Source organism: Nicotiana tomentosiformis, chromosome 1 (genome assembly GCF_000390325.3).
Source record: "Nicotiana tomentosiformis chromosome 1, ASM39032v3, whole genome shotgun sequence".
In the NCBI taxonomy this organism is placed as follows: domain Eukaryota; kingdom Viridiplantae; phylum Streptophyta; class Magnoliopsida; order Solanales; family Solanaceae; genus Nicotiana; species Nicotiana tomentosiformis.
The window spans coordinates 154,048,671-154,074,562 of record NC_090812.1 but is presented as its reverse complement, the minus strand read 5'-3'; the positions used below and the strand labels follow the sequence as shown (position 1 = coordinate 154,074,562).

Here is a 25,892-nt window from a genome sequence, read left to right as displayed (position 1 = left end):
AGTTGAAATTGAGATTGACTACAACACCGGTGTTGACCCTGCCAGAGGGTACAGATGAATTTGTGGTATATTGTGATGCTTCAAGAATTGGGCTTGGGTGTGCGTTAATGTAACACGGCAAGGTTATAGCATATGCTTCTAGGCAACTCAAGAATCATGAAAAGAACTATCCAACTCATGACTTAGAACTTGCGGCAGTAGTTTTTGCATTGAAGATTTGGCGTCATTATTTGTATGGGGTCCACATGGATGTATTCACGGACCACAAGAGTCTCTAATATATTTTCAAGCAAAAGGAGCTGAATCTGAGGCAGAGAAAATGGCTTGAGTTACTCAAGGATTGCGACATCGATATCCTATATCACCCGGGGAAAGCCAATGTGGTGAAGGATTCTCTTAGCCAGAAATCTATGGGAAGTTTGGCTCACTTGGAGGCATGTGAAAGGCCATTGGCCAAAGAGGTTCATCAGCTAGCCAGTTTGGGAGTTCGTCTTGCAGACTCTAGTGAAGGAAAGGTAATTGTTCAAAATAGGGCTGAATCATCGCTTATTGTAGAAGTCCAAGAGAATCAATACGACGATCCATTGTTGGTACAACTGAAGGAGGGGATTCATAAACATAAAACTATGGCTTTTACTTTTGGCATGGATGATGGTACACTAAGGTACCAAGGGCGGCTATATGTTCCAAATGTAAATGGCCTCTGGGAAAGAATCATGACCGAGGCTCACACTTCTAAGTATTCCGTGCACCCAGGTTCTGCGAAGATGTATCATGATCTCAAGGAAGTCTATTGGTGTAATGGCATGAGAAGGAATGTAGCAGACTTTGTGGCAAGGTGTCCGAATTGTCAGCAAGTAAAGGCCGAACACCAACGGCCTGGTGGGTTGGCACAAAACATAGAAATTCCAATGTGGAAGTGGGAAATGATTAATATGGATTTTGTAGTAGGATTACCACACACTCAGTGCAAGTTTGACTCAATTTGGATTATTGTGGATCGGCTCACGAAATCAGCACATTTTTGCCAGTTAAATCTACTGACACAGCGGAACAATATGCTCAACTGTATATCAAGGAAATAGTCAGGCTGCATGGCACTCCAGTTTCTATCATCTCCGATCGAGGGGCTCAATTCATGGCAAATTTTTGGAAGAAATTTCAGAAAGGTTTGGGTACTCAGGTAAATCTTAGTACAACCTTCCATCCATAGACTGACGGGCAAGCAAGGCGGACTATTCAGACAATTGAGGACATGTTGCGTGCTTGTGTCCTTGATTTCAAGGGTAGCTGGGATGATCATTTGCCAATCATAGAGTTTGCTTATAACAATAACTTTCATGCTAGTATTCAGATGGCACCCTTTGAGGCATTGTATGGTAGGAGATATAGATCTCCCATTGGGTGGTTCAAAATTGGGGAAGCAGATTTGATAGGGCGAGACCTCGTGCATCAGGCTGTGAAAAAAGTTATGATGATTAAGGAGCGGTTAGAGACTGCTCAGAGTTGTCATAAGTCCTATTCAGATGTTCGCTATAGGGATTTGGAGTTCAAAGAAGATGATTGGGTATTCTTGAAAATTTTCCCCATGAAAGGCATAATGCGATTTGGTAAGAAAGGGAAATTGAGTCTGAGGTATGTCGGGCCGTACAAAAGCATCCAGAGGATCGGTCAGGTGGCGTACAAGCTTGAGTTACCACCCGAGATGTCATTAGTGCACCCGGTATTCCATGTGTCTATGTTGAAGAAGGTAGTTGGAGATCCGTGAGCTATTGTGTCGGTTGAGACCATTGAGGTTAATGAAGAATTGTCATATGAAGAAATTCCAGTTGCCATTCTTGATAAACAAGTCCAAAAGTTGAGAAATAAAGAAATTGCCTCCGTGAAAGTGTTATGGCGAAACCAACAGGTTGAAAAGGCTACTTGGAAGGCCGAGGAAGAGATGAAGAAGTATCCTTACTTGTTTGAATAGCTGTGTAATCCTTTTTATGAACTTGTCGCCTATGAATTTTGTATCACTTGTTTAGTTAATGTAAAGGTGTTCCTTTTGGTTATATGTTGTTTACATGAGGCCACGGTTGGTATTGTTATGAGTTATGTTACATCGTTGGATTGTGTACATATTTTTAGGATGTGATTCTGGGGCTTTCTAACAGGTGGATAGGCCCAATTACAAAGTAAACTCAAGCGAAATATTTAGAAATTTGGGGAGTTAGTTAAATTTGGGGCAACTGGTGTGGGGTATGAAAAACTGAATTGCATAAGGTGCTAATAGTGGACCTTGATCCTCATTCGAGGATGAATGATATTAAGTGGGGGAGGATGTAAGGCCCTGTAAAAGTTTTCCTAAAAACCAAGATTCTGTGGCGTAGAGGTTAATAATAATAGAAATTCTTCACGGAGAGCTTGCTTGCCGCGGTTTGGACTTTTTGGATTGAACAGTGCGCTGGGGAGTTGAAGAAAAATGTTGGGCAAAAGTAGGCATTTCTGCGGTCCGTTCTGCGACCGTAGAACCACTCTGCGGACCGCAGAATAGCCGCAGAGTGGAGCTGTCTTTTGGGCCATTTTTAAGGTCATTTTTTGCGGCCCATTATGTGACCGCATAACCATTTCGCGGGCCGAAGTCTTGTCGCATATCCCGCTTTGGGATTTTTCGGAGGGAGGTTCTGCGGTACACTGTGCGACCTTAGAACCGTTCTGTGGTACACTATGCGACCGCAAAACCATTCTGCGGTGCATTATGCCACCGCAGAACAGGTTTGCAGGCCGCATAGTGATCGCAGACCTGGTCAGTTCCTTTCCAGTTTTAGCACCCCAATTTTACGGTCATTTTGCGGAGCGCATAACCATTATGCAGTCGCATATGCGACCGTAGAACCTGTTCCGGAGCTTCATTTTTGGATTTTTAAAACCCGACCCTACTTCGTTAAAATAGATGTAAAGGGCCATTTTTTAGCAAAACCTGATACTTTAGAGTGAGGGACAGAGTCCCAGAGGGAGGAAGTGATCTTCATCAAATTACTCTTCAATTCTTGCTCAACCATTGAGGATTAACAAAGGAAGTCTTCACCCTAAAGGTAAGAATCTATGTCCTAGCTCTCAATTTCAAAACTTTACAAAAATAGGGTAATTAGAGAGGTAATTATTGGGTGTGGGGTGTGGGGAGTTGTTGTCTTGCATGCATGTATCCTTGAAGTATGTTGGAAGGTTATGAGATAAAAATGGTAGAGAATGGGTTGGGAAATAATGAAATCTTACACAAAAGGGCCTTAGAACCTTAATGCACACCTAGTGTTTGATAAAATACTCAAATGAGCTAAAACCATGATCATCTTCCTAATTTTTGGTTCGACTTGTTATATTTCTAAAATAGATTGAAGTTGCTAAGAATTTCGGATCATTTTAGAGTTTGAGAAGCTCAATTGAGGTATGTTGGCTAAACCCGCTTCTTCTTAGAATCAAATCCCCCGGTGCTAATGTAATTGGAGTAAGTTCTTGATCATTATTGAATTGACTATTCCTAATGTGGTTGTGTTGAAGGATGTATGTTCAATATTTATTCTAAATACTTCATCATGTCATCTTGCCATTTGAGGATGTGTTCAAAATGTGGAATATGTATTGGAAATGTTAAAACTTCATGTCAAGATCGAAATAATGGTTGTTATGCCAAATTGTATGAAAAGCCTCTATGTGCCTAAGATTTCCAAAATTGCTCATATGTGAATTTAAATGTCTTGAAGGGGAAGCCCTATTGTTGTTGATAATGATAATGATATTTGAATGTGGAAAAAAGAACTGGAATTATGAAATACGTCCAAGTGCCAAGAATGACCTTATAATTGGGGCCACTAGTGCCAATAAACTGAAAGGATATGAAAGAAGAATGATGTGAAATGATTGACTGAAAAAGGTAATGTCTTGGATGAGACGGCCTAGCCGATCGGACCGTGATCGAACGTCATGCTGCACACATGGTGGTGACTATGCTAAAAATTATAATTGAAATTGTGGTTATGGATGATGTCTCAAGTGAGTTGACCTAGCCGATCGGGTCGCGATCGGACTCCGTGTAAGAATACAGTGGTATTGTGAATTTTGGAATATCGGCACTAAAGATCACCCAACCTAATAACATGAAAATTGACTTGAAAACTTATGTGATCTTAAACTTGATGTTTTAATGTTATTTGAAGCTCATATTTAATTCTTGATTGTTTCCCTTATATTATTATTCATTCTATTGAGATGGTGTTTAGCTATACATACTAGTGTTATTCGATGGTTCTAACGTCCCTTTTGCCGAGGGCGCTGCATCTTCAAATAGATGCAGGTAGTTACATAGCAGGCAGTGTTGATCAACGCTAGTGGCACATCCTCTTCCCAGCAGACTTGGTGAGCCTCACTTCATCCCGGGGTCACGTATTGTATCTTTTGTTCCTATTATTATCATGTCTTAAGATATAGCCGGGGCCTTGTGGCCGGCACTATTATAACACTCTTTTGTATCTTTTAGAGGCTTTGTAGACACTATGTGGGGTGTACATGGGTGCTAGAAAAGTCAAACAAGTTATGTTGTATATTTTGAGACTTAATAGTGTAATAACTAATGAAACGGGTTAATGTTGTATGGATGAACTTCCTACTGTCTAATTAATGAAATCATGTCTTTTCTTGATCATGGGTGAGTTGGGTAGAAAGTATTTAACAGGTTTTCTCGACCTGGTTCACTCGGTTGAATGCCAGTCACGCTTCCCGAGGTTGGGGCGTGACAACTTTCTTCTTTGAACGTCCCATGCCTGCCTGCGCACCTGATCCCCCTTTCCCGTCATCTGGGGCATCATCAGAATAAGAGCCTAGAGCAGCTGCATTGGACTCATGAGTTCCACTCTCTGAACCCTAGGAGGTGCTGTGGGATGTAGAAGGCACATCCAGAGGCTCAGACTGCCTCTGTGGCCTGGATTTTTCTTCAGTGCGCTCCTTCCATAAAGATACAGAATTCCCTGAGGAGGCCTCCCTAGACGGGGCATAAGAACTCGACTCTGAGAGGCTTCTACCTCTCCCCCGGCCTGTATTTTTCTTCTTGGTAATGCTCGTTGTACACTTGGGTGCATGGCACGTCCACCCCTTCCCCTGCCCCTTGAAGATTCACCTCTCCGTTTTGAAGATTCACCTCGACCTCTTGATTATACCATTGTCTGTATATGTACAAAGATACTTGTTAGTTGAAAATCATGTTGCAAATAGTTAATAATCATATAAGTATGTGAGGACATCATAAACACAGTGAGGTTTCAGGATTCCAACATTCAGTAGAAAAGGGCCATGCGGTTCGCACTTTTTCAAATGCCGTTCGCAAAGTGGAAGTGTAGATCGCACAATTCCTCATGAAGGCCTCACTTCTGCACAGGTATGCTTGGTTCTCAGATGCACCTTCTTTGATAGACAGTGCGCTGGCCTTCCGCTGCCGCAGAAATTAACTGCAGTCCACACAATTAGTTTTGCGGTCTGCACTTGAGAGGCTCAGAGAGCATGTCTCCGATTCTTAGTGCGGGCCAAATCTGTGGCCTCAGAACAAAATCTGCAGTCCGCACTTTTAAAGTGCAGCCGTGCAAACAACAATCCAATTTAGTTACCCTAAACAGCAGTTTGTGGACCGCACAATTCTAAGTGCGGTCCGCACATTCAAGAACAAAGACAGAATAGGTCTGTTTACCTAGATTATGCAAATATTTTGTTCAATTGTACTTGGAAACATGGTATAGAGATGAAAATCAGTTAACCCAACCCAATCTAAACATGCTTTTATCAAATTGTTAGTATTGAACTACCTCACATGTATACATTGAAGGAATGCAATAACAGATGGCCTAAAAAGAAGTTAAAAAGAAAAAATAAATTCAAAAATTAAAATAAAATTAACATGAAGTAAAGCATACCAGATAATGTAAGTGTGCTAAGATCCAAGTGAGTGCAAATGATTGTGTGTGATTGAAAGTGCAAGTTCTTCGGGCAATCTCTCAGAGTAACAGTGAAAGTGAAGAGTGAAAGTGTAAAAATATGGCTATTGTTCTATTTATACTCAGAGAAGAGTTAGGGTTAGAGAGACGAGTGCGGCCTGCACAATTGCAAGTATAGGTTGCATTTTGTTACCTGGCCCTTAGTGGAAAACATAATTTTGCGGTCCGCACATTTTCAAGTGCGGCCGCACTCCTCAGCTATTTAGGTTACAGTCCCATGTTAACAGATATTTTTACCATAAGTCTTCTCACCTCACTTCATCTTAGTTTTACCAATTTTGTTTGCTATTTCTTACATGATAAAAAAAGAAAAAGAAATGCCAAAATATTGTCCCTGTATATGATGTTAAGCATTTTTAATGTATAATAGCCTAATTTACTTATTATTATGACATGGGCTACCAGGCTAGGAATACCAATCGATAAATTGTTATTTATCATACTCCCTATGTTTCATTTTACGCGACTTTTATTGTAGTCTTTTCAAAGAAGAATGATACATTTCTATGTATTGAAACTATTAAAAGTTAGCATTCTAATTTTATCCTTAATGACATGACTTGTTTGGACCTACTTATATAAAAGATCATTCTGTTACTAGGATCGAGAAAATGAAAAGACATGGAATTCTTACAACTCATTTAATTATATCGTAAGGACAATTTTTGATACTTTGCGTTTAATTAGCTTGTGTCAAAAGTCCAACAACAACAACAAATCCAGTGTATTTCCACAAGTGGGGTCTGGGGAGAGTAGTGTGTACGCTGACCTTATCCCTACCTTTAAAAGGCAAGGAGACTGTTTCCGGTAGACCCTCGGCTTAGAGAAGATTAAGGGAAGTATCAATGACAAGCAAACCAATCCGAAAAACAGGCGAAAACACACAACTATCACTAGCTAGTATAGTTAAAACCGAAGCGAAGGCAACCACAAGTAATAACAAAAGTCCAAAAAGGTGAAAATACATAAAGACACTAAGTGGTGTACTAAAGCTACTGTAACAAAACAAAGACAAAGCTCCACTACCTAACCCTCTACCCTAATTCTCAACCTCCACTCCTTCCTATCCATGATCAAAAGTCCCTTTATTTCTTAAACTTTATATTCCGTGAAACACCTTCACATAAATGGGATGGAGGGAGTACTTTGTTTTTGGCATATTTTGGCGAATGTTCACTCCTGTACTTCAATCAAGGACAGTAATCTTTTTCGGTTTACTGATGCTCTGACTATTCTCTGTGAGTATCTGTCTTGCCATTTGGTTGTTTCCTACTTGGTGAGGCTTCAGAAGAGTGCAAACTCTCACAAAATTTGGTTATTCACCTATTCTGCAGTTTATGTGTGTAATAGGATGAGCCTTTCTGAACATAGAATATAATGCCTCAGTCCCAACCCAAGCTAGTTGGAGTTGACTATATGAATGGTTACTATTGATGTCACTCCCTTTAGGCCGTATTCAATATTGTGAGGGTTCATCATAAATAGATTAGTTTTACGTCGGCTTCAATCAGGGGCGGATTTATAGGCAAATACATGGGGTATGTGAACCCATGGTGTTTCCGTCAAATTAGGTATTTTTTGTACATATTTTTTAGAATTGTTTTAATATTATATGCTGGTACCCATGCTCCAAAGAGGCTAACTGCTGCACTTGGTTGAATGTTGAGTTATTTACCTAAAGTACCAAGGATCAAATCTCACTTAATATTTTCTTTTTTCTCCTTTTTTTTTAGTGGTGCACCCATATTATAAAAATTCTAGATCCGCCCCTGGCTTCAACCTACCATAACTCTCCTCCTTTTATCTAGTCTTGGGGCCGAAAATGTGAGCAAACTCACAGTGACAGTTTTCCAAGAAATAGAATGATGAGATAAATATTTTTCTGCTGAGCATGAACTGTGGGAAAATCTAGAGTTGGGTTGATAATATTCCTTGCATTACTTCCATTTGGCATGAGCTGGTGGGATATATTTTGGCTTTATTTGGTTGGTTAGAATTAGTGCGACTCATAGTTGGTCTATTTAAGAACCCTTTGGTTTATTTATTTGGATAAACTTTTTAACTTTTTGGAACGGCGATCAACCTCTAGAGCTTATGTTTAAGTAAGATATTGAGCCTATCCAAGAAGAGCTCAGTGCGAACACAAATTTTGAGTGGAACTACTTACCCCTCCGCTACTAGGGGGCAGATGTATAATGTACTACTTCGATCCAGCAACTTGTTAGGAGTCTTCTATGAAATCTGCCGTCGAGATTACATTTGATCTCAATTTGAGATCACTGAGATAGATGCTTTATGACAGGCAGCTCTTTTATCAAACCTACTTGTTTGATCCATGTCGACTTGTATGTTTGACTCGCAGCTCGCCTCACTGGTTATTTTGGATGAGCATTGTGTTTTAGTGATTTCTAAGGAGAGTAAAGGTTTTGGGTCCTGTGTACACTTTTGTATTCTATTTTTATTTCCGTGAACTTTGTTTATGCTTATCTTTCTTCTTTTTCTTTCTGTGCGGAATGGAGAAGGGTTTGAGAAGCTATTATTGCGCTTTGCTATTAAATTTTGCCACACTTTACTCCCTACCCTCTAATTCCCCTTGGTTTGTTTTTGGCTCTCCTGTGTCATGCGTTCTGCTATATAATTGCTGATATAGTTTCTGTTTTATCCTGTTCAGTGGATAATATCCTTCGTCTTGTGGAGAAAGAAAGCTCGTCGATCCAAGTGAGTTGATCTATTTTATCTTATTGCTCATATTGTACTCTTTTGAAACCAAAATCTGTTTCTAGAAGTTCCAGTTTGAGCTAGATAATTGGCACTGAAATCATCATGTTGCTTGTTTGGTTTGTCAGCCAACAATGAGGGATTGCTAATGCTTTTAGACAAGGGACCAAGTGTTGGCCAATGGAGATGTCTTTCAAGTACGCAGGTGTAACACCAATACCATTGGTCCACATCGACTTCCGAATCTCTTGTACTCATTGGCATGAATGCAGAATCGATTTTAGTCAAGATTAGTTGTTTTTGGATGTTCATTTTCCCTCGCCGTATATGCCTTGCTGCCTGCTAATTTGAATACTCGATTACTTCGTGCAACTTCTTTTCACTTGATTATTGGAATTGAATGCATCTTGCTGAAACAGTTTGTAGATTTGTGAATATTTTTTTTGTAGGGTCTCAATCAGAAATGAATGCTTTGTTTTGTGATTGGGACATAGTTGATTGATTAATTCGAATATGAGTGCAATTTTTCCATTTGTTTTCCTAATTGAAGCGTGTTTCTTTTCATAGAATCTTGCCCAAGATTCTTATATTGGCCAAAATAGTTTAATAACGTGTAACTGCAAAACCTGAACAGGTAATCCTTTTACTGAAATTGTGAATAATTCTGGAAGGGAGAGAAGTACAACTTTCAATTTGGGAAGCCCATTTGAGAGTTAGTCGTTTGTTACCCTTTTTAGCCCCCAATTGGGAGGGGGAGGGGTCAAGTGAAATCCTTATTAGTCCACTAGGAGTAAAACCAAAAGAAACCTTCAAAATGTTGCAGTGACTAGTAAATACGATCAAAGGAAGTAATATATTATTTTCTCCTCCTCACGGTCTAGCCATTCCAATGCAAAAAAAAAAAATCTGGAGGGGGAACTAAGCAAAGTTTGCAAGAGACAACGGCATAGTAAATGCCATCAACTGCAATGCACTTCAGTTCAGCAATACCCAATCACCAGAATCAACACGGACAACTATGAACTTTTAATGGCAACTGCATACATAAAGTTTGTAGTTGCATTAATCATCAGCCTTTTGCAAATTATACGCTGTATTAGCTTTCAAGGCAGCTATACAGCAAGATTAGTTTAAAATAAAAATAAGGGATGAACCGTGCCTCCTATTAATTTGACAAAATAAAGTTCTCACAAACAATTACTGAACAACTTTACAAACGGAAAGATGTATTGCAGCAAAAACAGATGCCACTTATAATTTACCCAGAATATGTCACAACACAGGACGTCAAACAGGTGAAAGAAAAGCAGTATAGGAACCGCCAAAGTACTTCACGCCCTTTAAAAAGGCAGAATTTATCTGGGCACACAATTTGGTATTTGGGATACCAAAACAGAGGCTACCGTTATCCAAGGCTTCAGTTGCTGAAACTTGTGGATCAGAACATTTCCCGCTAATACTGAGACATGTATTCAAGCCAACCGAAGTAGGTTCTGTGATAAAACTGCAAAGCCATAAAATACCACGGAGGAAAAAAAAGAAAACATAAGTAAATAAATAAAATAAAACAGCATTAGTAAGATAAATTAAAACTTCTGAACAGAATACAAATACAAAAGTTGGATGGTCCAAGTATTTGGACACTACAGTAGACCTATCTTCATACTAGCAGGTTTTTTCATATTACTGAAGTATTTCTCCCAGTAGGATTTTGACATTGAAACATTTAAGTTTCAAAGTTCTTTCAGTGGATCTTTTGTAACCAAAATACCAAGTATGAAATGTTGACATTCAAGGTTTTTCATGTTCCAAAATATGAGTGTTGGTGAATTCTCAATAACCCTCCAGTTCTGAGTATCTTCTAACTTGCACTATATTGAAGACACTAGACCAAATCCACGGCCCAAGTAAAATATTAGTCTGGAAGTTCTTGGAAATATGCAACATAAAGAAGCACTTTTTTTAATAAGGAATACAAAGCAGCACTTTTCGGGATCTTCAACCCCCCCCCCCCCCCCAAACCCTCCAAAAAAATCCAACAGCAACCTCCTATGGAGAACAGCTAGTAAAGGAGGAAAAGCAAAAAGAACTTGTTGATGCAAGATTTCTCTCAACTTAATTCAGAACAATTTGCAGAATTAAGAAAAACAAAGATCCAAACCATCTCCATTTAGATATGCACAAGCAAACAAAACCATATTAACTACCCTCTACTATTTGGTAGGTTTTGTTTTTCGAGTTCTATCGATTGGTGATAGTTTTGACCTACCCATGACAACATTATCATCAATTTGGGGACTCCAATTACTGAACATGTGATAAATCCTGCTTAGCACAAGGAAAACTAAGGACAATTTACTAAAAGCTAAACTAGTGATGCCACGTTGTAAGGCCACACTGAAGGATGATGGTCATGACTCATGCATGAAAGCCTTGAGCAAGCATCTTCAGTAAGCTATGAAAATTTAACAAATTAATCCTGGGGTCCAATCAGCTGTACGTTGATGATTTAAGATCATAGATGCTCTATGTATATCTGACAATTTTGTTTACAAAGCAATGTTTTACAAAGGCACGGCATCTGAATCCAGAGATAGCTCAACACTTAACCACCATGAGCTTGCCGGTTTTAGTTTTTTGGTGTCTATCAACTTAGCAGAACACTTCCACCTATTTAGGGGCATCATCTACTGATAGCGTTTCACTTCTCTTAGAACATCTTACAAACTTACTTTAGGGGCATCATCTGCCGATAGCATTCACTTCTCTTGGGACATCTTACCACCCCAAGGAATATCCCCTTCCAACCAGTAAAAGAACATGTTTTAATACACTATATGCAACAATATATTCTAGATAATCCATGTGAACAGTGTTTTGTAGACAGTATACCTAGCCTCAAAACTTGTGCTGTTAGAGCTGAAAGCATCACATATAGCAGAGGTTACCCATGGGGCAAGGTATCGACCCTTAATTTCAACACTATAGCACATCCCAGAAGATGGTTGTTGATTATGCTCACAAGGCACATTTGACTCCATTCCTTGAAAAGCTATGTGATCAATTCTCCTGACCTCCTTGCATCTGACCTGCAAAGTAGGTATAGTGATATCTATTTGCATTCTGGATAGCACTATAACCAGCTTAAGACAGAACACATTGACAATGCAATAACAAGCTCAGGACTAAAGATATTTAGAGATATTTTTTGTAGCGTAATAAGTAATAATCAGCTTAAGACTCGGTATATTAAGAAATTATCTTTTATAAAAAGATATTACTGACAGCAGATGCAGATAATGCTTTGTGAACGTGCCTCGAGCCTAGCCTCTCTATTATAAAAAAACATAGGTAGATGTGTGCCTGTATCACAAAGTAAGAGCAAGTCTTTGCGTGTTTTATTCAGCAAATCTTTGGTTAAACTCAACTGCCTCAAAGATTAAAACAGATTTAAGGTCTCAACTATGAATGAACAGATCAAATTTAACAAACATTCAAATATCAAGCAGACTGCGATATGCCACCTTCAATTAAATATCTTATGTACAAGAAGCATAGATATAGTTCATCCATTTATTTAGCCAAAGAAAATAGTATCTGATATCTATATTCACAGTCAAACACTTAGACAAGTGATGCTGTGTTCTGCAGCAAGCATCTTTTCTCACGGTACTTGTATCCAATATAAATTGAAAAATAAGGAAACTAACAGAATAGGGCATCCTGGACATATCATGGGTGTATCTTACTGGAAATTGATATGATACAATAAGCCCCACATCGGGAGTGGCACTTAATGAAGTGCAGTAACTTATTTACTTTAAGACTCCACTATTAGAAAAATGTGCTGCTGTCATACTACTGGTCAGCAGGTGTAGCCCTCAAATTTTCTATAGCTGCATATCCCACAGTGGCAAATTCTGAACTTTAGAATAGAATGTCATGCTCTATTTTTTTCCAAGTTCAAAATAAGATATTTGTTTTGTATTTCACAAACCCATTTATTGTTGCTAGTTTTAGGGGAGTGCCACGAATCTAATAGCTTATGTTTAAACACCTAACAGAGGAAGACAGCTTATGAAGCATAAAGCCACACTGAGGCAAGTACAGGCACAATCATTGGCATGATAAAAAAAAATTATTTTACAGTATTCCTGTTGAATTAAGTGGCTACACATTATCTATAAGCATAAGATAAAGAAGATAGATTTATCAACAATACAACAAATGATAACGTGTGTTCATTTTAATATCTTAGGGAATATGAAATTGTTAATATGGGAGTTACTATTTACAAAATTAAAATTTTAAAAAAAGAGCATATTGAGATTGTTATCTTTCTTTTTTGATCGGTTAACCAAATTGGGATTGTTATCCCACTGCACAAGCCCCTAAATGTCGAAATTATCCTTTGGATATAAGGTGAGAGACTCCAATCTTGGGTGAAGATTGGGAGGAAGAAAATGTTCATTGAAGGGCAAACCCAGAACAGTGTTATATTGAGCCCTCAGTTAAAGTCTTCATCACAATCAAGCAAACACACAACTGCAAATGTATATCCGGTTACAATCCATGTATTTGCTTACTACTCATACTACACTCGTCTTATAGTCGTGTACTATCTCATCTCCATAAGAACGACCCCAAAGGTCATGGCTTGAACCCAACTATTCGGACAATCAAATTGAAGAAACAAGATTATGCATAAGTCTTAAACCAACCTCAGGGGCAGTGAATGCGGCATTCTCAAATGGGATAGGTGAATACAACACAGGGACGTCCACACCAGTTAGAGAAGTTAAGAAATATCTGAAAATTTGACAAAATGCTATATAGTTTAGAGAAGATCATATGCAATTGAATATCAAAACTGTGGCATAATACAATGGAAGGGAGGATATAGAATGAAGCCAACTAAACTATTTTATTAACTATGAGCTTACCTATAGTTCAGTAGAAAATCATATAAAGAATGAACATTCTTATTTCCAGTGAATGCCAGCAGAGATTGGGGCCTATTATCCACATCAGACATTGCACCCCGCCGCCTAGTCTGCATAAAACATTAAACTCACCAGTTGGAAAAAAAATTATTATAAACCAACAAATAAATAAGGATGTCCCCTCTACAACTTAAGCTTTTAAACCAGGTTATTCACACACTAAAACATATTAAGCAAGCAAAGGTCCTTAGTTCAGCCTACCATCACCTATAAATGAAATATTTCCATGTGTGTGGCCCAAGGAAAAAAAATCAAAAAATATTTGGGTGGGGCGGGGGGACAATGTTGTGAACTATAAAAGTGTCTCGTCACTGGCAGTTTAAGCTGTTAAAGGAAGTAGTTGACATACCTCAACAATAAAAAAGTTTTGCATGGTAAAAGGGGAAACTGAATAATCCACTATTGAACATACCGTGACAGTTCTTCAGCAAGCAGTAAAGTAATTTTATACATCATTATAATTACTCCAAATTTCCACATTGAGAAAGTTAAGTTCATTAAGGCAAAGGAAACTCAGACATAACATGAAAAAAATACTCAATACTTTGGACAATTGAAGGGAAGCCTCAGAGCAACGGTCAAGTTGTCTCCGTGTGACCTATAGGTCACGGGTTCAAGCCGTGGAATCAAGCATCAGACTAGTCATTGACAAGTCAGTCAAAGAATCTGACATCATTAATACAAAGATTTGTAAGCAAATTTCTCTCCTGGATTTATTTTTCCACGTGAGTCTCAACTACATGACAAATTTACCTGGCCCAGATTTTGTTTCTCAATCTCTGAAAGCTCAAGCAGCTCTTCTGTACTAAGTTCCTCCAATTTTGAGTGGCAAAGCGGCATAGAAAAAGAAACATCCTACCACCCACAAAAGATTGCAACACATAATCAGCTTAACAAATTACATATGCAACAAAATGCATAATCACACAGTTAAAATGCATGTCCATTCAGCACTTTAGCATCACCACTTAAGTGGTATTAGAAAATCATCACCTGTTCAACATAAAGAAGCCAAATAGCATATACACGAGACAATGAAACCAGGAGTCAAATCCTAATCATCCTTCTTTACTGTTAATAGCTGATAGTGTTTCCTAATCATCCTTCTTTTTTATGCAAGTATATGGAAGTTCAATGTCGCACTTTTGTACAAGAAGTACCTTCTAAAAAGACAACTCAAATCATTAATTTTTTATGGTTTTTGGCTTTTTGGCGCAACACTCAAGATGAAGACAGCATGTTAGAGTTCATAAACTCTCTGCAGGAGTAGATTTTCTTTTTTGTACAGTCACAATCTCTTCTTTTTCTTTTTCTATGGGGGGTCTTAGATCTTGTAACTCACAAGCACTCTCTTTGAGCTTGGCCAGTTTCAAAAAAAAACAGTTGAAGTTGTGCTCTGGACTTGTATGTCCAATAATTTATTTTCCAACTTCAATTTCAAATAGTTTTGCTCAACTTTATTTGCTTGACTCAAATGGCTGTGGAAAGCCAAAGAGTCCATCTTTGTATTCACTCTACTCATCAGTTATTCTATCTTGCTCCTAAAGACTTGGCACCAACTTTTGTCACTTGTTATACTGTAGTAATATACTGAGCTAAAAACTTATTTCCTATCTTTTTTAACACATTTTCAACAGATAGAAGTAACGTGATGCAATATTTACGCACCATGCATTCGCTTCTCACTTAAAGTCCTGGGGCTATATTGTCTTTAACACCTTACGGCTCCTATTTATGGACTAACATATGGAACTTCTCCACCGGAGCACGTACCAACTTTCATAACTTGTGTAATGTTATCCCTCTGGCAATTTAAGATGCTATTCAAATCCAAACTAATACTTGCAAATCATTACATCATTAAAACTAGTCTAGTTGTTGGGGAGCTTAAATTGCAGAGGTTAGACCTAATCAAGTATATGAAACTTTAGTGACTCATTAGAACACCCCCGAGCTGCTCCAGGATCAACTTTTACAATCACAAACTAAAAGCATTGTATCAGCACTTTGCAGGAGGGTAACAGCAGAAACCAAATAGGCCAAAACAAGCTGGATAACAAAAGAACTATGCTTGAAGAATACCATGAAGAAATAAGTAAAATAAGAAGTACCATCAAGTCATCATCTTACATGTTCTTTGAGTGATGACCTCAAACCCCGGGTTGACTGAGATATATATGCATTGCAAACACAGTTTTCCTCAGAATAAGAACTGGTGAACATGACCACAAATTGAGCAGTGCAGACTGCAAAGTTAAAAACAGAGAGAGAACATGAATACATAGAATTCAAATCACTACAATGAAGCAGGAAAAAGGTATTCCCACTATTTCATTTTATACGACGGAAGTCATTCATTTTGGAACAGGCTAATAAGGAAAGAGTGCAATATAAAATGGAACAAAGGGAATGACTTTTAAGCTGCCAAGAAACTGTATCCACAAACAATTGCATCTTTATTTAGTTTTACAGAGTTATTACAACAGAAAATTAAAATCAGATTGTTTTGTATTTTATGTTAATTAGATTCTATATCACCTCATCCTAAGAGATCTAATCTAATTCAGGTGTTACCCTTTCTGGACTTTTGGGAGCAAAGAAGGGTAGTCAGGCAAATAAATAGAATCATAGAAGAAGCAACAGGCAAGTATGTATAATCCATTGGATAGTTCTTCAATGGACATGGCAATGCGAACTTTTGTATGTGTTCTTAAATTGTCTCAGAGTAGAGCTCTTAAAGGCAAGTATGTATAATCCAAGAAGCTGACACCAGACCTTTAGACCTAGGAGTTAACTAACATCACAAGTACCAAAAACCAATAAAGTTCAACAATGATCATTAACACATAACAATGGAAAATACATATGAAAAAGGAGGGAAAAATAGATAGTAGAACCATGGCTTCCGTGTAAAACAGAACCTGCCGTAATCACTTCAAATAGTTTCTCCATCATGACAAGCAACATAACTAGGCTGAAAATAGGTACATGTCTATGTGTTAAAAACTCCTTGTAGACCAATATCAGAGACTCTACTGGTAAGACCCAATTGCCTAACCAAGTAATAATATCATAAAAATTCATGTATTGCATTTCTCCCTTTTCTAAGTTGCAGATGTCCACCCTAAATCACCACTATTTATAAGTGTGAAGTCTCATGAAATGCAAAGAGAATAAAAACTGTATGTCAGTTATAAGTGGCACATGAAGGTGGTAATTAAAATGATTCTTACCGTAGAAGATGCTGCAAACATTCTTCCGAAGCATGTAATATAAACTTCGAAAGGAATCCTGCCATGCTAGCTGCCTTTCGCTTAAAAAGTCCAGTTGCCCTAGGATTAAATGTCAAAATTCTACAGTCAGGAGGAAAGATAGCAAGCAAAAGGTAGGACTATACAAAAGAATCCAGCAAATACCTCCCGTTGAAGCAGACAATGTTAAAGCTGATATAACTGAAGGCGGTAGAGGAGACTGCGGATACATCCAGGAATGCAATGACCTATGATTAACTGCTTGGGAAACAGAATTCATTTCAGAAAAGCAGGTCATTTTTTGACTCGTGGAACAATTCGAGGATGTAAACCTCGCCACCACATTGCTGGTGCCACAATTGATCAACCTATGAAACCTACAGGATTATACGAGACACAATTAACCTTAAAAACACAACACCGAGGAACACAATTCAAAGTAATAAGACATGCGGCAACACTTGTCTTTTTTTTTGAGACACAGTTCATGGCATGGTCACTTGGTCAGAGAAAATGTTATGTATATCTCTCACTTGTTAAATGGTTATGCCACTTGGTTTAGTTATGTGACATGCCATCAAGTATTACTTAAGCATGTGATAACTTAAGAGAACATGCAACTCTCAGGAAAGAAATTGTATACATCAGATACTGCATTATAAACCTAAAACACTTAGAGCAATATCATAAACAAGCTCTATAACTCCAGATCCAAATAGTGCAGGACTGCGGGTATTTCAAAACATCTTGCCTTATTGGTGGTAAAATAAACTTCCAGAGACGCACAAATTCTTCCGTGCTAAAACCAAGAGAAAACAGATTCCTTATAAGTTGTAACAGGAGCTCAACATTTCATGAGTTCAACTAAGGAATGCATATAGACAGTTTTTCCAACAAATAAACGTAGACATGCGTCAATATTAAAATGACTCATTATATAACTAAATCAATCAAGTCATCACTCACCAGTTGATGGAAGATGCAGACACAACTCGTATATTAGTTTTCATCGTCAGATCCAACGGGGTCATCTTACATGGGACTTGGAGTTCTGAGGAGAAAATTTTTGACCTTAAACCACCATCTGGTTCTGAGGATTCAGCAATTTTAGCAGAAGCAACTTGATGCTCATGGGTAGCCAGTCCTCTTAAGGCTTTATCCTATCAATAGAAATAAAAGGTTAATCCTTAGCTTTATCAAAGTATAAAGAGCGGTTGAAAAAAAATGTATACAGAGCAATTAAAGAGGATAGATGCTGGCAATAGTAAGTACCATATCAATAGTAGACAAGCCATGAGCATCTACACCACCCAGTGACAGCTCAGTGACGCTGCGGAAGGTATTTTCATTGCACCTTTGACTTGTGCTACAAGTTTTGGTTGCACAATCTTTTCCAGTTACAGTTGAAGCAAAAAAATATTCTGGGCTTTTAATGACAATATACGAAAAAATCATTAAATGAGCAGAAAGAAGATACAACAGACAATACATTCCTACAAATATTGAATACTATTCTACATAATTACCATTTAAATTGCTGTTGATTCTCAGCAGGAAATGCTGAAGGCGCAGCAGATTTTGTAATACTACCACTTTGCTCTGCTGGAAAACTTTCCTGCCAGCGAGAAGAAATAAAGATACTTAACTAGTGAGGGAAAACACAAAAAGAAGTCGGTCGAAGCATTTGTTGAATTACATAGATTCCAAATAAAAGTATCGCGACAATAAGTAAACTAACATTTTCTTTCCTCGAAATCAAATTTAGCCTGATGCTGTTTTTTCTGACAGGAAATAGCTCATCCACACGAGTATCAACATATCTTGGGTTCTTCGATACATCAGATCTCTTGGGCCCGGGAAAACACCATTTCTTTCAAACAAGTGGATGGACTTTGTTAGTTGCACTTAAAAAGTTATAAGAGAAATGGAAACAAAAATTACCTCATAGAGCCACCAATTGGGGCTGGGGATTCATCCACAAGTTGCGTAGTTTCCTTTCTCTTCAATTGCTCTCCCTGTCATATTCAGTGTGTCAAAGGCAAAAGTGAAGAAAAGCGCCAAGGTTTACTAGATCTACAAAGATGCAATTTAAATTTTCTAAGTCACATTTCATGACTAACTATCTATACTAACTTTCTTATATTATTCTTAATCACCAACATATTCATTTATATCGCTTCCTTAACAAATAAAATTCACTTGGCAATTATATTTACTGCCTAGTGTGCACTCTTCAAGACAAAGCCTATGGGAGATGAGGCACACGCCTTAACGTCCTCGTGCCCGCACCAATGTGCCGTATAAGCAAAGCCACCAAGGACCTATGCTGCACGCTTCAGAGCTAAGCATGCCCCCAGCGAGCTTTTACTATAATAGTCATTCACGTATGTTGAAAGCCAATACGTACCTCCATATATACCATTTGTATTAACAAATAAAAGAACTTTAAAAAAGGCAATACATGTAAAATCACACCAGCTTCACATGACTAACATAAATATTGCATGTATGTGCACAATATCAGACGGGAAATGATAACATGGCATGAACTAAGACACATTCTTTTGCATCTAGCACTACACAATTATTCAGTGAGCATCTCAATTGATCATACCACGAGAAGAGAAAGTTAGTCATGCTTTGAAAGTAGAACCTACTTGATGTAAGAATACAACCACCCCAAAGCCATTACTCAACTTTCATTGCACTCCAGTTCAGGCTTAAAATTGGAAGGAAAAGGTAACCATTTATCAATAGTTTGAATGCACACCAAATTAAAGTAATGTTCAATCATTTAAGCGACCATTTATATTTTCCTTTTCTTTGATTTGCTAGCTAAACCTATATGTTTACACTCTTTGATTGACTTTCTGAAAACAATTCTGGAAACAATACTCAACTCTAACTTCTTCATCCTCCCTCAGCTGACACATGTACACAAACCAGAAGATATTCCCCATCAAATTATGCTGCCGAACCATTTTCTCTTACCACCCCTCTATTCCTTTATCCCTCCCTGGACACACATAAACAATCTCAGATGACATGCACAATCCCTGTTATAGCTGCACCAATAAGTCAAATGCAGGCAGCCTTATTCTCCATTGTAATGGCTGGAGATGAACCCATCTCCTTCCAGCAACTTCTCACAAACTATATGATCTAAACAGAGATATGGATGTCTGCAGGATTGCTTTTGAAAGCAAGTACAGATTGGAGAAGTAACATTCATTCAACTACTTCTCCAAATATCCTTCAATTGTGGTGCATCAGGCCTCAGGTATTGTCAGTGCTCACAGCTACAAGGGTGTGGTGTTTGGTGGTTGTAGAGAAAGATGTTCATGGATGCCCACAGTGAGAGATTTGTTCTACTTACAAAATTCAAAAAAAAAGATAGTTTTTTGTCAAATTTTAATTGTAAATTAACCAATATGTTTAATTTCAATTATATTGTAAGAGTTTCTTTCAAAATAAAAGCAAAAAGAAACTTGTGCGTCCTATGCACTGATATGGATAGTGCAATGGAGGAATGAAATAATTTTTAGAGTTTAACTTTTGTGCACTTACATGGATAATGTAAAACTGTTTTACATAATTAGGTTATGATGACTACAACATGTGACTATCCACAATAAGTCTAGTCTGGTAGCTTGAAAATAAAGTAAATAACTTGCTATAATAGGTAGGTTAAAGTACAATGTAAAAAATTGTTTACACTATAATGTAAAAAACTTTTTATATTGTAAGTGAATATAAGTTAAAATCTTGGTTTTAATACAGGTAAAGAGGTTACTAAGTTTAACTAGGCACAGAGTTTAAAGACATACTTTTAAACTTGTGAACTAAAACAAGGCATAAATATTTGTGTGGCTAACTATCTCATTAAAGGTAAAATGAAAAGTTTAAAGTTAAATTATTTCTAAATACATAAAGATAATCATCTCATACAAGGCCCAATTGATGGACAAGTGAGTGAGTTTTTACATACAAGGCCTAACTGACAAATGCTCTCTTCACCCACAAAGTAATCACATAATCTCCCATTCTTATGTTCATCTCATTTAAATTACATATATAGCCATAAAGAATTCTACTTTCATATTTAAAAAGCTGATTAAAAATAAATCGGGAAAAGAGGAACTCACGCGTAACTCAGATGGAGTTTTTCGTTTCAATGTGGTGGTAGTGACCTTAGAACCACCACCCCCACCAAACTTAAGTGCATTTGATGGATGTACTGGACCCGCAGCAGCAACCTTCGCCATCTTCTTTAACTTTAACTAACAAATAGCTTCTTCAGATATCACACATCAAAAGAAAAACACAGAAATCAGATACCAAAAAATGGTCAACAAATATTATAATCAGTAAAATCACATAAGTGATGTTAATATATCGTAATATACATATTTTATAAGCCTTTTATTGGAATTCATTGGATTTAGGGCAGTGAAACAATAGCGATTTACCTAAGATTTAATCAAAACCTAAGAATAGTACAAGTTCCGAATCATTAGTGATTGCCCTAAATCCAATAGGAGGGAAATCTGCGGCTTTCGGAGAGAGGCTGAGCCACGTAGAAGTGATGTTTCCGGTGGGGTAGGGGTGAGTTTTGGGGAAGAGAAGTGAAGTGGTAAAATAAAAAGGGGGAGGGGGGAATTTTGGGGGATTTGAACGATTTCAATTTCCCTCGCAACTGTTCGGGCTGACGGCAGCGGGACGGGTATGGGGCGATAATTTCAGGTAAACTGCCCCGCTATATGTTATTTTTAGTAGCGATCACGAATCTATATCTATATTATCTATATTTATATCTATATCTATATCTATATCTATATCTATCTACAGTCAAACCTCTCTACCAGTGTTATAAATAGCGCTCGCTACAGCGCTAAGGCGAGCGTGTGTCGCTACAGAGGGCCTGTTGCATTGCGATTCAAAATAGCGGTCGCCTCTGCTTGTGTAGCGAGAGGCGAGAGTGTGGCGAGAAGCGAGCGTAGCGTCGCTATTTTAAAAAAAGAAAAGAAAAAGGCACTTAAGCCGCGATTAGGGCTTGGGTGAAATCACTTCTTACGAGCAGCGACCCTTCTTCTCCAGTTCTCCTTCAGCGACAAAATTAGGGCTTGGGTTCACATCTTCTTCTTCTTCTTCCATCGTCAGCCATCAGCGACCCCTTCTTCACCAGGTATGTTTCTTTCTTTTCTTTTCTTCTTCTTCTCCTTTCTTCTTCTTCTGGTCGACCACCATTGCTGGTCTTTTTTTTTCTTTTTCTTCTTCTTTCTTCTTTCTTCTTTCTTCAGTGATCGCTGTTTTTCTTCTTCTTTCAGCTCTGTTTTTCTTCTCTTTCAGCCCAGCTCTGTTTTTCTTTCTTCCATCATCTCTTTCAGCTCTGTTCTTCTTCATATTTCTTTACTCTTTTTTTTCTTCTTCTTTCTTTCTTTATTTGCTCTGTTTTTGGGTTCTTTGCTCTGTTTCTTCCATCATCTCTTTCAGCTCTTATTTTTCAATTTGTTGCTCTGTTTTTCAAAATCGAGCAGAGGCAGTAGCTGTATTTTTTTTTTGTTGCTCTGTTTTTCAAAATCGAGCAGAGGCAGTCAGACAGTAGCTTCATTTTTTTGTTGCTCTGTTTTGTTACTATGTTTTTCAAAATCGAGCAGAGGCAATAGCTTTATTTATTTGTTGCTCTGTTTTTTCAATTATAGATTTATAGTCTTATAGAGTAGAATTAATTGCATATTGAGTCTATGACTATCAACTATGAGTCTATGACTATCTATTGAGTCTTTAATTTTTGAATGATATTTATTAATATATTATTGTTATTGAGTTTTTAGTTATATGTATATAATATTTTATGTTTTTGTATAAATTGTCGCTTCACATCAAAAAGGCGAGCGCTTCGCTGCGCGCCTCTCGCCTCAGTGAAGCGGGCCCTCGTCGCTATTTGTCGCCGCACGCTATCCAAAACACTGCTCTCTACAACAGGATTGTTTGTTCCGAATATTTTTGGATGTTATAGCGAAGTGATGTTATAGAGAATATATATTATAACATAACATAAAAATTGGTTCCGAAAAAGCTTGGCTTTTATAGAGAAGTGTTGTTATATACAGATGTTATTATAGAGAGATTTGACTGTATACTATATTAAAAGCACGAAACCCCTTAGCGAAATATTGTTCGTATTTTTTACCCTTTAAAAATAAAGTTTACAATAGACAAAGTAATCATTTAATTATTTTCCTAATAATTAGGACTTGGAAATCTATTGAAATTTGGTTATTAAATCTTTCCTAATTTGAATTATATACCTAAAAATTAGGACTTTGAATCAATTAAATTTTACCTTAAATAAATAGTAAAAAAGTCAACTCTTTTGGAGCTTTAATTTATAACTATCTATAACGACCCGACCGGTCGTTTTGAGCATTTGCACTTTGCTCGGTAGTTTGAGGGCATGAATAACTCTATATGATGTATTATGACTTGTGTGAATCGTCGGTTTTGGTTTTCAGGTCATTCGGAATCGATTTGAAAGAATGAATTTCATGATTGAAGCTTTAAGTTGGAAGAGTTAACCAAGTTTGACTTTTTAGTATTTGACCTTGGATTTGAGTTTTGACGGCTCCGTAGGTCCGGATGGTGATTTTGGACTCGGGCTTATGCCCGGATTTGCATTTGAATGTTTCTAAAAGGTTTCGGCACTAATTGGCGAAAGTTGAAAATTTGAAGGTTTGGAAAGTTCATAAGTTTGACCGAGAGTTGACTTTGAGGATATCGGATCTGGATTGTAGTTCCAGGAATTGGAGTAGCTTCGTTACGTCATTTGGGACTTGTGTGCAAAATGTGAGTTCATTCCGAGTAGATTTGATATGTTTCGGCACGAGTTTTGGAAGTTGAAAAAGTTCAAAGTTCATCAAGTTCGATTCGAGATGTGATTCGTTATTTCGATGTTGTTATGCGTGATTTGAGACCTCGAGTAAGTCCGTATTATGATATGGGACTTGTTGGGATGTTCGGACGTGGTCCCGAGGGGCTCAGGCGTGTTTTGGATCGAATTCGAATCATTTTCCTTCATTTTTGCGTTGTTGGTTCTACTGAGCATCCGGTTTCCTTGTCTGCGATCGCGTAGAGTTAATCGCGATCGGGTAGATTTGTTTGATGGCTAGGGAGAAGTTGTTCATCGCGTTCGCGTATGTTGCTGCAAAGTGAATATCGCGTTCGCGCAAGTGTGCACGCGTTCGCGTAGTGATTTGGGCTGAGCTGGGCTGAGGCTGGTTTCTCCTTCGCGTTAGTACCGAATGATTGGGATGACTGAGTGATTGTGAGGACTGAGTGACTGTGAGAAATGAGTGACTGTGAGGAATGAGTGAATTGATACTCTGGGAGTATACATATGGTTTTATCACTGAGTTGCATTGCATTCGACATGCACACTTGACATGCAGGCATAGAGATGCATTTTCCTCATGTTGTACGGTATTGCGTCATTCATGACTTCACATACACATTGACATGTTGGCATAGAGATGTACTTTCCTCATGCTATTTGATAATGAAACATCTTACATGTTGTTGAAAGTTTTTAGGAAAAATCATAGTTTTTCAAAATTACTCATATTTTGGTAATTTCGGTAAAAGATTTGGGTTTTACTGTTATACTTAAAAAGCATGCCTATTTTTCGGAACTGTGAACGAGCTGAGCATTATATTTTTGAGTTATTACTTGTACTGCTTTAGTTATATTGTTATGAGTTGTTACTGGCTGTTGGTGTTGGACTCGGACATTTGTCCCAGCTCGTCACTACTTTCAACCTAAGGTTAGGCTTGTTACTTATTGAGTACATGGGGTCGGTTATACTCATACTACACTTCCGCACCTTGCGTGCAGATTTTTTGGATGTTGATGTTGATGTGCATGGCGGGAGCTGGCATTGAAGATGTACCTGTGTTCCGATCATAGCTGCCTCTTGTTCTTGGTAGCTTTAGAATTATTAATCTGTTCATATATATTTCAAATACATGATATATTTATTTTATACCAGCTTTATAAACTCTAAATCTTAGAAGCTCATGATTTGTATATACCAGTCCTTGGGAATTGTTTGTATAGAAGTTCAGTTATATTATCATCACATTTCTTAGTAAATCTCATTGAATCGGATTGTTGTTAATTCTAATGAGTTACGTTAGGTGCCATCACTACTAGTTGGATTTTGGGTCGTGACACTATGTCACGCCCCAAAACCGAGGAGCGCGACCGGCGCTCAACCGAGGGACCCCGACCGAGCAAGCCTGTTAGATTTCCTTCTACCCAAACTCATCCACGAATGGAGATAAAACATATTTCCATTAATTGGACAAAAACGTGATCATGTCTACAATTCCAATTCATTACCAATAGTTTTCATCATTTTTAAAGTCTCAAATGGAATAAGTAATACAACCACAACATGACATAGTTTGACTTCCCCAACACCAATACACAAACCACACTATGTCTACGAAGCCTCTATGGATAAAGAAGAGAACTATGATAATGCCGGCAACGAGGCCCCGACTATACCTCAAACAAAATACACAAAGAACAAAAGATATATGACCCCGAAATGAAGTGGGGCTCACCAAGTCAGCTGGGAAGAGGGTGCACCGCTATCACTGATCAATGTCTCCTACTGCAAAACCACTTGCATCCATTAAAGATGCAACGCCCCCGACAAAAAGGGACGTTAGTACCGTCGAATAGTACTAGTATGAAAACCAAACACCAATTTAAGAATTCGGAAATACAATATGAATATAATGAACCAGGGTGACAATAGAATAGCACAGATAGCCGCTAAACCAAAGCAAACTTATCAAGAGTTACCATTAACATTTATAGAATTTAAAAAGAGATC

At 37.8% G+C, this 25,892-nt stretch overlaps 2 protein-coding genes and 2 long non-coding RNA genes across 4 annotated transcripts; 2 read left to right on the top strand and 2 right to left on the bottom strand.

Moving 5' to 3' along the window:
• The first annotated feature begins 410 nt into the window (after nt 1-410).
• Nucleotides 411-1,972, top strand: LOC138891631 (uncharacterized). Its single transcript, XM_070175269.1, has 3 exons — nt 411-882; nt 1,428-1,610; nt 1,821-1,972. The coding sequence occupies exons 1-3, from the start codon at nt 411-413 to the stop codon at nt 1,970-1,972; spliced, it is 807 nt and encodes a 268-aa protein (XP_070031370.1).
• Nucleotides 1,973-7,810: 5,838 nt separating this feature from the next.
• LOC104093812 (uncharacterized) lies at nt 7,811-9,269 on the top strand. Its single transcript, XR_685717.4, has 2 exons — nt 7,811-8,738; nt 8,867-9,269. It is a non-coding gene; the product is annotated as an uncharacterized lncRNA (long non-coding RNA).
• A 510-nt stretch (nt 9,270-9,779) lies between these two features.
• On the bottom strand, nt 9,780-21,257 carry LOC104093666 (uncharacterized). The gene is made up of 15 exons (XM_070175264.1): nt 21,138-21,257; nt 19,846-19,916; nt 18,934-18,955; nt 18,731-18,862; nt 18,519-18,607; nt 18,265-18,418; nt 17,959-18,152; nt 17,158-17,369; nt 16,975-17,073; nt 15,872-15,987; nt 14,495-14,596; nt 13,682-13,791; nt 13,460-13,547; nt 11,631-11,827; nt 9,780-10,242 (listed from the first exon to the last, which is right to left on the bottom strand). Exons 1-15 carry the CDS (start codon nt 21,255-21,257, stop codon nt 10,026-10,028), a joined length of 1,923 nt encoding a protein of 640 aa, XP_070031365.1. The 3' UTR covers nt 9,780-10,025.
• A 1-nt stretch (nt 21,258) lies between these two features.
• Nucleotides 21,259-25,611, bottom strand: LOC138904128 (uncharacterized). The gene is made up of 2 exons (XR_011413363.1): nt 22,406-25,611; nt 21,259-22,262 (listed from the first exon to the last, which is right to left on the bottom strand). It is a non-coding gene; the product is annotated as an uncharacterized lncRNA (long non-coding RNA).
• Between the last annotated feature and the right edge of the window lie 281 nt (nt 25,612-25,892).